The 16,238-nt window shown below is 41.1% G+C and overlaps 1 protein-coding gene across 2 annotated transcripts in view; it reads right to left on the bottom strand.

Moving 5' to 3' along the window:
* Positions 1-5,153, bottom strand: part of LOC126162582 (aurora kinase B-like) — a 51,715-nt gene extending 46,562 nt beyond the window's left edge. Inside the window, exons 1-2 of one of the 2 annotated variants that reach the window (XM_049919177.1) lie at positions 5,004-5,153; positions 4,808-4,881 (exon numbers count right to left, since the gene is read on the bottom strand). In XM_049919177.1, coding sequence (XP_049775134.1) covers positions 4,808-4,881; positions 5,004-5,042 — 113 coding nt within the window. In that variant the 5' untranslated portion in view covers positions 5,043-5,153. Of the gene's footprint in view, positions 1-1,681; positions 1,791-4,807; positions 4,882-5,003 lie in introns of those variants that run through there. The other variant, XM_049919178.1, reaches the window with a different exon arrangement.
* Between the last annotated feature and the right edge of the window lie 11,085 nt (positions 5,154-16,238).

The raw sequence follows: 16,238 nt of genomic DNA, 5'->3' as shown, positions 1-16,238 counted from the left end.
GACACACAACCTCACCCATCAAGGTCAAAGCCAAACAGACGTTGTCAAAGCGCAAGATTATGGTAACTGTGTTCTGGGACCAGCGTGGTGTTTTGCTAGTGGACTTTATGCCATGAGGAACGACAATCAACTCAGATGCCTACTGTGCAACCGAAGCTCCGCAGAGCAATTCAAAACAAAAGGTGCGGCATGCTGACAAAAGGAGTTTTGCTCCTGCACGATAATGCTAGGCCTCACACCTCTCAAAAGACTCGGGATTTGATTGATTCTTTTGGCTGGGAAGTTTTGGACCATGCACCATACAGCCCCGACCTTGCTCCTAGCGATTTTCACCTTTTCCGGTACCTGAAACACCATCTTGGCAGGCGGCGCTTCAATGACGACGATGAAGTGAAAGCAGCCGTGAACTCTTGGCTGTCAGAGCAGGAGGCCGAATTCTTTGAAGAGGGAATTAAAAACTTAGTTGTACGGTATGACAAGTGCTTAAATAAACAAGGCAACTATGTGGAAAAATAGGTAAAAGAGTGTAGAATCAGAAAATGAAAGTATTTTACAAACGTATTTGTATCTTTTTTTAAAAATAAAAATGGCCCTTACTTAAAAAACAACCCTCGTATGTGTGAGAGGACAGCGCCCAATCCGAAGACGCGTGAGGGGTCACTTCTTCCTGCCTGAGCAACCGGCAGGAGGAACGCCACAGCCGAGTTGTTGACTTCACCAACCGCAGTTTATTGGCCGTCACCGCCAGCCATTCTTCCTCCCACAACTCCACGCACTTCTTGTGGAGTGCAGAAATGACAGACTGCAAGGGAATAGGACACGGGGAAATATGAAAGCGCCCGATCCTGCCCGTCTGCTTTGACCCATGACGTCACAAATATGGCGGAAACGACCATAAACCACAATTCCAATACGGGGCATATAAAGTCGGTACATACACATTATGAGGACGAAAATACATCGAAAAACAAACGCACACACTTTCCACAAAAAGCCTAATGACACTAATGGGACAAGCGCGGGAAATGGGGTGTTTTTGGGTGGGGGCAAACTAAATATAAAACAGCAGCTCCCGATTCCATAAATTAGGATCAAACACTTCCCTTGGCCTATACAGCTCAAAAACATCTCCCGATACCAATATCAACATACACAGCCACACATTGGGATCGAACACTTCCCTTGACCTGCGCACTGTTAATTTTATCCGTCATATCCATTCCTGAACAAAAACAACAACCGATTAAATTTACTAAAATTACCACATGATGTACAGGGAACAACACTAAATTAAACTTCACACAAAATCGTTAACTCACTGAAACGAATTCCACTGCAAACACAGCCGACACTAACAATTCTGGATAATGCGCAAAAGCAAACTGAGCCCATTACACCACACAAATGAAAACTTAACATACCACCAGAGAGCACAACGAACCACAACACGACATCTACAAACACGTCACACTCACAAACCAAACTCCGCACCGTCATGACATCACACACGACAACACCCTTACGTCATGGGTCAAAGCCGACGCGTGGGATCAGACGCTTCTGTCGACCCGGACACTGGATCACATCCTGCTCTCTGCAGGCCTCCTGGCAGTCCGATCGGCCTGTTCATTGCCCCATATTCTGATATGACCAGGCACCCAGCAGAAGGACATCTCCTTACCCTGCCGTTGGAGCAAGTACAGTTGGTCATATATCAGATGGACCATCTCCTCAGTTGGGTACAGATTCTGCAATGATTGTAAGGCACTAAGAGAATCGGAGCAGAGGAGATTGCCCCAAACACGATTCACCTGCACCAATGCCTTCAGGAACGCGTGGAGCTCCGCTGCGAAAACGGTATATTCATCAGGGAGGCAAATCCGGGTAACATGATCAGGGAACACTACAGACCAGCCAATGAAATTCTCCTGTTTGGAGCCATCAGTGTAAATGATGGTAAAACCGTGATGCACACCTAAAATATTAAAAAAACAGAGATTGGAATGTAAAATCTGGTGTACCATCTTTCTTAAAATCAGTCAAGTCTAAAACAAGTCTGGGTTTCTGGAGGAGCCAAGGTGGAAATCTGCTCCAACTGAGACGGAATACCACAACATAGCTCATATGCTTATTTGTGTGCTAGACCCTCTATGCTCAAGAAATTGAAAGAAAGTCACTGAACAAGATCATGGATTATGGTATACCCTTAAGTGTTTTAAGGAAACCTGTGTCGACAGAAGCGTCCGATCCCACCTGTCGGCTTTGACCCGTGTTGTGGTGTGTGACGTCATGACGGCGCGGAGTTTGGTTTGTGCATGTGGCGTGTTTGTAGATGTTGTCATCTTGTGGTTTGTTGTGCCCTCTGGTGGTATGTTCAGGGCTTTCATTTGTGTGGTGTAATGGGCTCAGTTTGGTCTTGCTCATTATACAGAATTGTTCGAGTGTTGGCTGTGTTTGTAGTGGAATTCGTTTCAGTGAGTTAATGATTTAGTGGTTTTGTGTGGAGGTTAATTTAGTGTTGTTCGCTGTAGGTCGTATGGTAATTTGAGTAAATTAATCGGTTGTTATTTTTGTTCAGGAATGAATATGAAGTATAAAATTAATAGCACGCTTCTGCGAGAAATGATGAGAAATACCACGTTGAAGCCGATAAAGTTTTTACAGCTGTTTGGGAAGTGTTCGATCCCAATTTATGGGATCGGGAAATGCTGTTGAGGTATATAGGTCAAGGGAAGTGTCCGATTCCAGATGATATTGTGTTTAGTGGAATTTGCGGAGTTTTGTGTTGTCGGTTTTTTCGTCATTTTGCGTGGTTTTGTATGGGGGTGGGTGTCTAAATTTGTTTATATTTTGTCCCCACCCAAAACCCCCAATTTCCTGTGCTTGTCCCGTTAGTGTCATTAGGCTTTTTGTGGAATGTGTGCGAATTTGTTTTTTGATGTGTTCGTAACAACTTTAAATGCGCCATATTGGAATCGTGGTTTATGGTCATTTCCGCCATATTTGTGACGTCATGGGTCAAAGCAGATAGGTGGGATCAGACGCTTCTGTATTTCCGGAAACCTCAATCTGGGCGAATAAACAACTTCAGTCCTGTTCCTCTGAATGCAACTTCAGTGTCTTAACAAACAGGCCATCTTGCTCACTTTGATAACCTGGGCTAACAGAAATATACAGCACTGCAAAGCTAATGATCTGATTATTGTTACACACACAATTGCTCAGTAAGAACAATCACAATAAGTAGTACTGAAGCGAGAGAACATTTTACTGACCCATTTTGGAGTAAGGTGGTGGGAGTGGCTGTAACAAACTCCAAAGTGTACGATAGGTGTAAAGAGCATAAGTGCTGTATTTTTCATAGAATTCAGTAGGAAAGTTGTTACTTTGCTTCACTGTGGACTGTGAGACTCTTTTCAAGGATAAGTCCTTGAAATACTCAAATGGACAAGGAATGTGTGAAATATTTAATCCAACAAATTAAAACATCACAATGAAAGGAAACAATGTCAGTGGCTACTATTAACTGTTCACAAACACTGGTAATCACCACAGAAACATCAGCTACCATCACAAACACTGTATGGTTTTACACACTAGAGCATAGGATGCCATGAAAATATCCAAACAGTTTTTAAGAAAACCATACGGAAATCACCTTTTTAGTTTGTGGCCTGTAAGAAGTTAAGGACACAGGCAGTACTTTTTACATATCAATACATGAACCAGTACACAAAATGCATTGTAACACTCAGACTGAGCGAGGTGGAGCAGTGGTTGGCACACTGGACTCTCATCTGGAAGGATGACGGTTCAAACCCGTGTCCAGTCATCCTGATTTAGGTTTCCCGTGATTTCCCTAAATCACTTCAGGTAAATGCAAGGATGATTCCTGTGAAACGGCGTGACCAACTTCCTTCCCCATCCTTCCCTAATCCAATGGGATGGATAACCCCACTGTTTGGTCCCCTCCCCCAATCAACCAACAAACCCATCCACCCTCAGACTTGGTCCATTTTCTAAGTTTTCACAATTTTCCTTGCAGTTTTATAATGAGAAGGGACTTAAGCATGAATGCAGCCATCAGGCTACGCCATGGATCAATTGTTACAAGAACCTTTGACTTGCACTCACATGAATTAGTTTTGTCAACTCACAACTAAATCATCACTTTCCTTAATAACCCAGACCTCTGGCTGAACACTGATCAGTCTCTCACAACAGTTGGGATTTCTGGTGGAGTGGCTGGTGTTCACTATCACTAATCCAGATTATTAATAACAAATGTAGCTGGGGGAGGGGGTAGCAGTAATGAAACATTGCTGCAACTATTTCATGCACATATGACAATGTGCAGCAAATCGTCTTCAAGAGGATTACATAAAAAATACATCCCCACAATGTGAAAGTATTGCATTATAGGACTAAATATAACCATCAGACAACAAACTGAAGATAGGCGAAGCTCAAATTTCACAGTGAATTATGTTACTTGTTACACAAAGAATAAAAAATTCGCTATGTCTCTTATGCAAGCTTGTGAGTTGAAAAGGTTAGCAACAGGTGCACTTTACTGGTTGTTAACACTACTGCAAATGGCGATAATTTCAAAGAAATGAAGTAATAACACAACATCTGTATATCACTTCAAAAGTGTCTATACCAAACAACATTTTAAATACTTCGAAGTGCAGCAGGTTTACATCAACTTTTAAAGCACATCATTAAACTCAACTTCTGACCATCTCTATAAGAGCACCTAGCTTAAATATAACTGGCTTTAGACGCGAAAACAAAAAATACTTACGGTTTTCCCTCACGTAGCGCTATTTGGTCCTTCAGTTTCTTTACGTATGCATCTAAAGCTGTTTGATGCGTCGGCTACAAAAAAAAATTAAAATCGTTAGCATTCAGCCTAAAGCCAACACGAAAATACTAAACTTTATTACGGATGAGCCCTTTCTCGAGTGTAGAATCTCTGTTACACATCTTACGATACTTACATCACAAGCGATATATGTCTCATTCATTTTCGTGCCCATCCTCACGAAGCAACATCCGCACAAATTTGAATTTAAACGTCTCACCAAAGATAACGGCCTGACACTCACAGTATCACCAACACAAAATCCTTAAAACAAAAACGCAGAAAAAATTGTGGGTCGCCGACATATAAGGTTGTGTCTGTACAAATAACGACATACAGTGAATCTGCGCAGAAGGATCGTTGCGTGTGAACGGAAGATTTGGGCAGAAATGAGATATGAGCAACACTGCAAGTAGTAGCTGGAGGTTTGAGCGAAATTTCTCAACTCTGTGGGTTCAAATCACATTTGCGCAGAGAAGTTGAGCGGCGGACAGCAGATCGTCGCAAATCTTGCACTAAAATGTGTTTGAGTCAGCTGTTTGTTCAATCAGTTGTCTCGTCTATGTATGGACAGCAAATCTTAAAAATGGCAGATACACGTCATTTCCCTGCTGGATTTAACGAAATGTGTATGTGTTTGTGGGAAATTGAAAGCAGGAAATACAGGGAGAGGGATAAGACGGCAGCTGCTTGTAATTCTTTAACAGAGAAATTATGAGAGATTGAGCCGACAGCAAACAGAGAAACGGCACATAAAAAGGTCGATGGGGACTGTTTACCGCAAAGAGTAACGAAATATTTTCGATCCGGTGCCAGGAAATTGCTAGCATAGTTCCACTCAGTACTGACCTATGCCATAATTTAAAGTGACTTGCGAGAGCACAACAAATGATGGAAGATATTGCAACAGCGCCTTCAAGGACATCGTTATTATTATACTTCTTTTACTTCCTAATACAATATGTGATTCATAACAAGAGTGATTTGGGGTTGAACCGTAGAATTCATCACAATACTAGAAGTAAAATTTCCCAGATGGACAGAATGGAATTTTAGATTCTGGTGCAAAAATTGCTGTGGACTTCAGTCAAGGAACTAGAAATCTTGACTTAGAAAAAGACTGTACTATAGCTCATTGGCCACATACATAAATTTTAAGAATATACGGTACCTCAAACATGTCTAAAACCTGCAAAAATATTATTTGTAACTTGGCACAATTGAAGTACACTACTTAACTTGCTTTCATGAAATCATCCTTCAGGAGACTGTAAACAGCTTGTTCGTAAAAAAGTTGTTGGTAGACTTCAGGCAAGTAACTGGAATAAGTGAGGTGGGTATGATTTCACTAAATGATTGTTCCGGAGCCTTGTTGCTCCTATTGCCAGCAGTTTTAACATCAGCGTCAGCCGCTCATGTATTTCATTTACTGGGAGTTAGGAGCGTAAAAGATAATTACACATTTCTAAATCCATCCTTAAATAATTACACCTGTCGTACTTCGCCCTAGGACTCATGAAATAAATTTATGTGCGAAATGCCTTTGCTTAAGCAGTCACTGTGTAGATCATTCTGATCTGTCTTTCTGTTTCTCGCATTTTGTTTGTATTTTTCAGCAACACAGAGCTGCGAATACATAATTTTTGGCGAGAGCAACCTAAAAGTATGCTCAAACTGAAGAAAGCAGTAAACAGCCTAATGTGACAACTGTGATAACAGCTAAGTGCTCAGATTTCTTAATTGATCAGTCTTCTTCTAAAGATAATCTTATGTGAAAATAAATTAAAAGTCGTTCATTAAAGAAAATAAACGATTCTCTGTGTAAAGGCCAACTCACACTGGGCGTCACATCACGTCAAAACATTCCACAATTTATTTTAAATAACGGCGCTGACACAGGCCGTCAATGGACACTCACGTCACGTTACGTCATGTCAAGGTTTCTCGGGAAGGAAGTTTTGACGGTTTCGACGTCCGTTACCAGCGGAAGGTAATCAGCTTTCGCCGCGCTCACTCAGGTTGTACTCGTGGATTTTGTGCTTCTACGTCTTCTTAATCTTTATTTATTTATTTATTTATTTATTTATTATTATTGTGGTTTCTTTTCGTGTCAGTTCGCAAATGTTCCATGACGATTAGGATATTTTTTTACATTGAGTGGTCATCCGTAATCGAGGCTGTTTGAGAGTGGAAAATGGCAGGTTTTACAATAACAGGTATAACTTATGTATACATAAGAATATAAAATGGTAAAGAAATTTTTATTAAATAACCTTTTGTTACCTCAGAAAGTCAGCTCTATTGAAGGAGAAAAATACAGTTGTTTATGACGTTATTTGCTACACAGGAAAAAGAGTACCATAAACTGTGGAGAACTTGATCAAAACTAGCAGGTTTTTTTAAAATATCATCCATTTACTGCTGCGATAGCACAATGCAAATTTGAATTGTTAACTGTACAATCTTGTTGATGGTATATTGTTGATGGTATATTCATGTATTAATTTATTTCTAAATCATAAATGCTATTATATTTTAATTTAATTGCTCACCAGTTTCACCCACAAGATGAAGTGATTCCAGTCACTAATTTATTTTGTGTACAAAAATAGATTCATACTTCCAATATAGCGAATTTGATCACTGTTCGAATTTAAAAAATACATATATATTGACGTATTTACAAGAACATATTAAATTTTCTAGCCTAAACAAGTTTTCATAGCTACATTAAATTCCGACATAACTGCTATAAAAACACTTGCATTCTGGGGATATGGCATACAAATTTCAGTTTCAGAAATTCTATGACACTATCAACATGAAAGATATTTACTCAGTAACATAATCATTTACCCTTCAAATTTATATTTACCTCACCTTCTACATTCTGGCAGAACTTTTTAAAAATATGGCTCTTTCAACATCCATACCATCTACAGTTTCTGGAAAGACAGTGCAAACTTATCCATCAAGGACGCTGTTTCTCAGAAACGTCATTTCATGAGGTTCATTATGGATGGTATCAATTTTACTAATAAAACTCCTGAACCTTCTTTTCATACAAAATTTCATTATAATGAAATCATTTCTATTGAATTCTGGGGCACTTTCATCCTTCCCCTTGTCCATTCCTTTAGTTGCATTTGACTTGTTCTACATCTCTGCCAGATGATCTGATATAATCAGAATGAAAAGATATGGACTCCCTGCTTTCAGCACTCTCGCTATCACTTTTATTAAAGTCTCCTCGAGTTAATGATAAGCTGTTTGCTCAGCATAACATTCTTTTTGCTTCGTTAGAACGAAACAGTTGCAACTGCATTTGTAATACTGTTGCCAAAGCAACTTGTGGTGAATCGATTTCATGTGTATCTTCTTCTTCTACAATCTGTGAAATGACGTTATCAGGACAGAAAGGAAAACTTCCTTCTTTTCGAAACACACATATAACATAAGGTTTTGAAGTGATAGATAACTTTCGAAAGGCTCCTTTCACAAAGCTAGAAAATTCGGATTTGGCTACATCTTCTCTAATCTTTCTTACCTAGTCATGTAGCAGGTTGCTCCACCAAAGTTTTAGAGAGCTAAATAAAATGTCATATCAAGTGGCTGACATAAATGTGTTCAATCAAGTTAAGTGAGAGGTAACTTGAGAGATTCTAATTTGTAATCAATTTTGGCCCCTGTAAATGCTGGACATAATACAAGGCAATTTGAATAACTTATGGCTGAAACATTGTTAGGTCAAATCGACATCTTTGATACCTGTTATAACCAGAATTAGGAAAGTCTCCTTCAGTCCAAGAATCACAGAGCTGTTTTGATTGATAAAATATGTACAGTAAGAGGACTGCACTATTAGCGGCCACTGCTATTATTACATCGATAATTGGCCTAGAACTATACACAATCGTTTCAGGACGTCTTGTACCTAGCCTCACTATGACTCTCACTCATCCACTATCATAAAAAGCTAGTCTTGCCATAGTTTATAGTGTTGAACGGAGGAACACAAAACAAGGACACTTCAAGATTCCTTAAACACTCACTCTCCACTAACTGCTGTCCTTGTCCTCTTTACATTTTCATGTACTCTAGCTGCTAATTCCTTAGTTCTTTTATAAAAACAATTTACGCACATGTCACAAGGTTCACTGTCAAAAATCTTTCTTTAGTCAGTTATGCTCGATTAAGGGGTGCCAGCATAAGGTCGCTACCATCATTTTTGCTCAAAGGAAACCCCTGTTTTGCAGAACACAATATTCCTTCAACCAGATTTTTCCTGAGAATTGGTTAACTCTGGTTGACCACCTATTTCATATTTGTTTCTGTTCTCCAGTTTGTCATTTAATGTTGTATAAGGGACTGTGTATTGTTCTGAAGCTTTCTGACTGCTTAATTTTCCTGATTTGACAGCCTTCACTGCGGCAGAGCAGAAGACCTCCACTCACGGACGCCGAGTGAGCGCGGAAGGCTGCGGACGGAGCGCACAGGCACGTTGCACACGAGGCAGCAGAAGAAGCCGGCGCGCACGCACCTCCACACGCTGACGATCGGACATGGCCGGACGCAGGAAGGACGGCAAGATTGCGGCCGCGCTGGAACTCCCGGTCGATGCGATCGGCAACGATCGCGGACGCAGACGGCGCCACAAGACGAAACAGCGCACTGAGCAGCAATGCTTCAAGTGCCAAAGGATGGGGCACATTGCAAAGGTGTGCAGGGGCACATTAGCGTGTCTGAAGTGCGCCGAGGCACACGACACACGCAACTGCACCAAGCCCCGCGACGCGGCTGCCAGGTGCGTGAACTGCGGCGGTGCCCACGCCTCAAACTCACGCAGCTGCACCCACGTGCGGGGCTACAGAAGCAAGACGGCCGCCCCACGCCCTGCAGAGGTACCTGGCGTCGAGACGGACGTCCCACCCCTCCGTTCCCGCGGGGATGGTGGACCGTGCCGTCGCGAAGCCGCCACGGACGACGACTGGCCATCTTCCACACTGCCCTTGCGGCCGAGAGGGCCGCCATGAGGGAGGAACTCGTGGCTGTTCACCGTCAGCTGCAACAGCTGCGTGAGGAGCTGCGGGTCCTCAGGAAGACGCCTACACCCACCGCCAGCTCCACTGCGAGGCGGCCAGCGGGGGTCGACGCTTCCACCCAGACGGAGCCACCCGCGCCGCCAGTTGACGTGACGGGCGGCGTAGAGGCACCCATGGACATGGATGTGGAGCAGCCTGCTCTCCCTCCTGATGGGGAGGTCGAGCTGCGGGCACACGACGAGGAGACGCACATGGAGACACCCACAGATGCTGCGGCGGAGACTGAATGCCTGCCGCTCCCTACGGAGTACAGCTCGGACCCTGTGCTGCAGTTTTTCGCCACGACTCTTCGTGGCGGGATACACTCGTACCTGGACAACGACAACCACTATCCATGCACTCAACCCCACAGGACGCAGACCGCTTCTTCGCAAGCTGAAGAAGCGGTAACCGATGAAGAGCTGCCCCTCCCGCTTCCAGACGAGCGGAGTGTGCAGCCCTTCTTGAAGAAGATCGTGGCGTCGCTGAAGGACGGGATGTACCCTCACGGGGAAAACCAGTACCCCTTCACGCCGGCGCACGCGAGGCCACCACTCCCGCACCAACCGTGCGACCTCAAGCACATGCGTTGCATGCTGCGTGAGGCCGTAACCAGGAAGGAGCTGAATTTGCTCAACAGCCGCCCCATCTTCACCTCTTCGGACTGGGAACACATCACCCTGGTCACAGAGAAGTGGGTGAAGGAGGAGTGGCGCTCCGGCAGGCGTCAGCCTGCCCCAGAGGACTTACCAGCAATAAACTACTTCGCTAATTTAGTGAGGTAGCCAGAGGCCCATTCGAACGAGAGGCCACACCTACGACAACCCAGATGTTAAAGGAGGAACTGCAGCACCGCTGCTTAGCCTCCCCATTCTCCGGACAGAGGATGTACGTGAGTTAAGCGACTGTGACTGCAGCCTTCACTGCATTTAGAAGAAATTCTGGGTTATAATTGAATTTCTGGATTAGTCCTAGACTCTTCTTACATATTCACATCACTGGATTTACCCCATGAAAACACAGTTTTGTAGTTAGGCATGTCTAAGCAGTACTAACAATTAACAATAAATGAAATAGTACCACTTCAGATATTTATATGAAAGTAAAAATATTGCAACTTACCGATTACACACTTGAAATCCCTGATGTGAGCAGAAATCATAAGTGCAACACATGAATTACACATCCACTGACAATGCCATCTCTTGGCACTGCACACTCCAAGACGCCATTGTTGTAAACAAATCAGTCAAAAACTGACTAATGGTTAGCTGCTGTGTTTTTGTTAAGATACTGTGCTCAGATATCCACATATTGAAAATAGGTAAATGATCAAATTCACACTGCCTGATCGAATTCACCCCCTTCTGTAGTAATGAATACGGTAAACAGGCTCTATGTATTCCGTTATAAACATTGTTGGATGTGTTTCTGTGTGTGAAGTTTCACTAGCGAATAAACTTCCATGTTTCGGACATCTGTTTCACTTTTCAGCAGTCTTCCATATTAAATTGATCAAAAACATCCATTATAAAATTTGCTTTGGCCATTAATAAACTTATCATTTTTACTTCCTCAATTCCAAAACTATACTACAACTTGTTGTGCTACATATAGTAACTCGAAACTAGTGAGTGGCAAACCAAGAATTGCAAAGTTCTCAGTTCCAAAGAGGTCTTAAGAACTGACAACAGTGCTAGGTTTCCAGTTCTCAGTTTGTAGTTTTATGCTGTTGATGCATATGTTTATAATCCTAGCACTGGCACAATCATATTTAATGTGACATCTAGCTATGATTCATCTTAACAAGCTGAAATTAACAGTATTATTGGAAATGGCGACATAGTGTAGGAGATTAAACTGTATTGTAAAGTTTGTCATCAATAGAATTTGAAAGATATTTGTTGTCCACACAGAACCACTGACTTAATGTAGAAGAGGAATAGATGGAAAGAATGAACACAGAAAGAAAAAAGAAAAGAAAAAGATTTGGAATTTTTATTTTTAAATCTTTATCAAGATGACTTTGATCAATATTTTTATTCAATTAACTAGTTTAAATGTATTTCTTTCCCAAACCTTCACCATGTAAAATTTAATCAGTATACTAACTGTTCTATTTGCTGTTAGTTCTTCTTGTCGTCCTTTTTCCATTTTGTATATTTCCCACAAGATTTTGCTTTTTTATGTATTAACTTCGATTTAATTTCTTGTTTTGTCATTTTATATTTTCACTCGTGCTGAAGCATTCTGAAATAAGCCAGAGATGATTTTGGCATTTAGTACTGTGTGGGTTGACATTTGGAAGGAGTACAGTTTATACACTCATATTAGGAAAAAATAGAACATATTGAACAAGTAGAGCTAGGACGTTAAAATCCACAGGACATGTACATTAGTATGTTCTACAGAAATGATTAGCATTTGAACCATGTCAGCTCATGCATTCGAGGTCAACACCGGTAAAATGTGCCTGCAGCTCTCCTTGTCGCTATAAACTGAAGGTAATGGTTCAGGGTGATTTGCGCAAATATGCAAGATGCCTCACAGAAGTATGTGCGAGCTCTACTGTCAATTCAGTGAGTTTGAAAGAGGGCACATTATTGGTATAAGAGTATGTGATACATTCATCTGGGAAATTGCAGCTCATGTGGGACGAAATGTTTTGGCAGTGCAATTGGTGCGTGCAGAATGATTCACAACAGAAGGCCATAGAAAACGAGGTGGATCAGGTCCCCCCCCCCCCCCCCCCCAAGAAGACTGACACCCCATCTGAATGGCATTGCAGGACAGATCTGCATCCTCCTTGTCTCAGGCACAACAATGGAACAGTGTAAAGCATTGTACATTAGCAGGGACGACAGTCTGTCGCTGTTAATTAGGGCATGGGGTAAGCACACATCACCCACTTCTGTGCATATGTTTGATGAATGTGCAAAAACAGGTTATATGGCAATGGTGTATGGGACAATGTCACTCAGGACAGGAATGGCATCACACTGTTTTGGTTGGCCCTGGACAGGGGGAGCGGCATCACAGTGACTGCATTCACACAAGACATACGGCACTAACTCAAGGCCTTATGATGTGGGGTGGTATTGGATACAACCACAAATTGCAACTGCATCGTGTCCAGGGCACTGTGAGCAGTGTGACTTACATGAATGACATCCTGCGACCTGTAGCCATATCTTTTCTACACAACACCTCAGACCCATTTTTCAGCAAGACAAGCATGACCATATGTTGCTGCATGAACATATGTCTTCTTGGTGTCACAGGATGTCAGCCTTTCAGCTGATCTGTCAGATCAGCAGTCTTGTCATCAATCGAAAATGTATGGTGAAAAAAAGGGTGCAGTGCTGTGACCTAATGCTAACCACCACAGATGAACTTTGGAATCAGATGATTGCAGCATGGGTGGCTATACCACAGGACGCCATTCAAGCCTTATACGGATCATTCCCATCACAGATGGAATAAGTTATCATGAACCATGATGGACCCTGTGCCCTGTGCCTAGGGCAAATGCTGAATTGAGACTACTTAAATGCTAATCATTTCGGTAGAAAATACTAATGTACAAGTCCTGTGAATGTGAATGTCCTACCTATAGTCATTGAAGATGTTATGTTTTTTTCTGAACATGAGTGTAGATATATGGTGTGGGTGCAGAACCTATATCACAGTTGGGTGCTAAAGAAACTTGGAACATTATGCAACAAGAATATATATATATATATATATATATATATATATATATATATATATATATATATATAGGGGTACATACTTGTACATATACATATAGACTATGGAAAATGTGAAAAATATGGAAAAATATAAACAAATTAGAAAAGAAATATGGGAAAAACGGAAAAATTATGGAAAAATGGGAACAAATTGAAATTTGTGGAAAATATGTAAAAACAGGAAAAAGTGTGTAGAATATGGAAAAATCCTGAAAAACCCAGATACAAAATGTGTATTTAAGCAGAGGGAGTAGTCGAAATTTTTGTCATAAACACTGTATATGCAATCATGTAGGAGAGGCATGATGTCACCCATATTCTTAGAAAAAATTAAGCATTATGCAGATGGAGTAATCAGAGCATGTGGTAGAGAGGGTACCTAGCAGAGGAAATGACAGTATGTATGCATATATGTACATGTGCTTCAATAGTGGAAAGATGGAGCACTCTATACACATGGTGACTGGATGAAATTATATTCCCACTAGTTCTGTGTGTGAGAGGAAGTGGTAATGTTATTGTCTGTCAACAGTAGTTATAATACATGATGAGGTCGTTAATATGCGTGATACACAAGCTGTTCTATGCTTTTTTTTCAAATTACCTAGTAGTATTTACAGTGCATTCCCAGTATTATTAACCTGGATAATACATAAGCTGTGCTATGTACTCATATTTTTCAAATTATGTAGTAGTATTTACAATACTTTCTTAGTTATAAGATTCTCTTATGGCATAAACTGGTAGGCATACGTTTGGTTACTTTTGAATACATTTTGGGAGGAAACATGGTTAATGTTATTACAAATATTTACTATCAAAAATATTACTAGTGATTTACCACCAGAAGGAGGTTCTTGCTCATTGATCTGAAGATGACCACAGCTGTGGTCGAAACTGGTCACAGGAATAAATAATTTGTGATCAAGACTGTTTTTGATAGTAAATATACTTTTGGTTGCTAAACTACTACTTCTATACATAGGAATATAGGGTGAAAAAAGTTGCTGACATGCACTAAGTCCTCTTATCTCAATCCATTTTATTACTGTGGAGTGTGACTTGTATGATATCCTTTATTTGAATCTGGATGTTGTAGTATTCTCTCTCAGTACATACAAGCTGCAAGTCATGTGTATTTGGAGTCTTAAATTGTATGGATGCAATGTAAAGCAGAATGATTCCACAAACGAAAAGCAACACACATATCAACACTACTACAGATGAAATCACGAGAAGTTCACTGATAGAGGACAAAAGTGCGCTGTGCACAACATGAGTAGCACATACTTTTTATCTACATGACTTAGATTAACAATTAATACCATTCCACAGCATTTTCCTAACTACAAGCCATTTGTCATACTCTCAATCATTTTTAGTTGTTGTCCTCTCTGGCAGTATCAGTGATGTGAAAGTTATTGCTTTTGATACATATACAACTAACCGCTTTGGAGATGAATTAACAAACATTGGGGAGAGACAGCTGGTTAGCAGGTTGATTTGGGGGAGTGGACCAAACAGTGAGGTTATCTGTCCCATCAGATTAGGGAAGGATGGAGAAGAAAGTTAGCTGTGTCCTTTCAAATGAACCATCCCAGCATTTGCCTAAAGCGATCTGGGAAATCATGGAAAACCTAAATCAGGATGGTTGCACACGGGTTTGAACCATTGTCTTCCTGAATCCAAGTCCAGTGTAGTAAGCACTGCACCATCTTGCTTGGTCATAGAAATAGCAGGAGGTATGGTTAGAGTGTATACCTTTCATATCACACAATTGATTGGTGGAAGGTTAGGCCCGTTCTGCCGTCATGGCTCTCCAGTATCGTTATCTGTCAGTCAGTGAGCGCTTGTCATTGTTCTATTGTTTTAATGTTTAACGTTTTACAACAATGCATTATTATTATTAATATTATTGTAATAAACAAGTACACACTTGCTATAAAGTGGAAATGGCAAATGTTGAAAACAAATGAGTGTTCTTATAGGATATTGTAACAGCTTCATGTAGACAACATGTGTATTATCTGTAAGGGTCATATTGTAATTAAAAAGATGGAAAAATACACTTTAGCCTGCATCTACACCACACCATGGTTTGTAAAGCAATAACTCCATGTGACGAAACTGTGTGTGACAGGTGGGGACCTAATGCAAAGGACTGTTTTCCTTTCTACAGTTTTAATTGTTTAACATGGGAATCAATTACACAAACTGATACTGTTGGTGTACTCATATAAAATAATATATTCCGAGATGTTTACTACAAAGGATGCCTCTACAAAGGATGCATAAGTGTGTGTTAGGTAAGGACTATGGTCCAAAGTCTAGATTATCCATACTATTTTGACAAAATACTCGTCTTAGTTCTACTTAAAACGATATTAAAGTCATCCATACATTATGACGACCCTCCATGCTGCTATAATTTGCAACATTAACATTACCTCATTCTTCCAACCAGCTGTCTGTGTTGGGATGCACTGTTCACTAGGGTCTGCAGCTCGTGGTCATGCGGTAGGGTTCTCGCTTCCCGCG

This window comes from Schistocerca cancellata, chromosome 2, assembly GCF_023864275.1.
Source record: "Schistocerca cancellata isolate TAMUIC-IGC-003103 chromosome 2, iqSchCanc2.1, whole genome shotgun sequence".
In the NCBI taxonomy this organism is placed as follows: domain Eukaryota; kingdom Metazoa; phylum Arthropoda; class Insecta; order Orthoptera; family Acrididae; genus Schistocerca; species Schistocerca cancellata.
The sequence above is the reverse complement of the archived record's forward strand: the minus strand, read 5'-3'. Positions and strand labels throughout refer to the sequence as shown.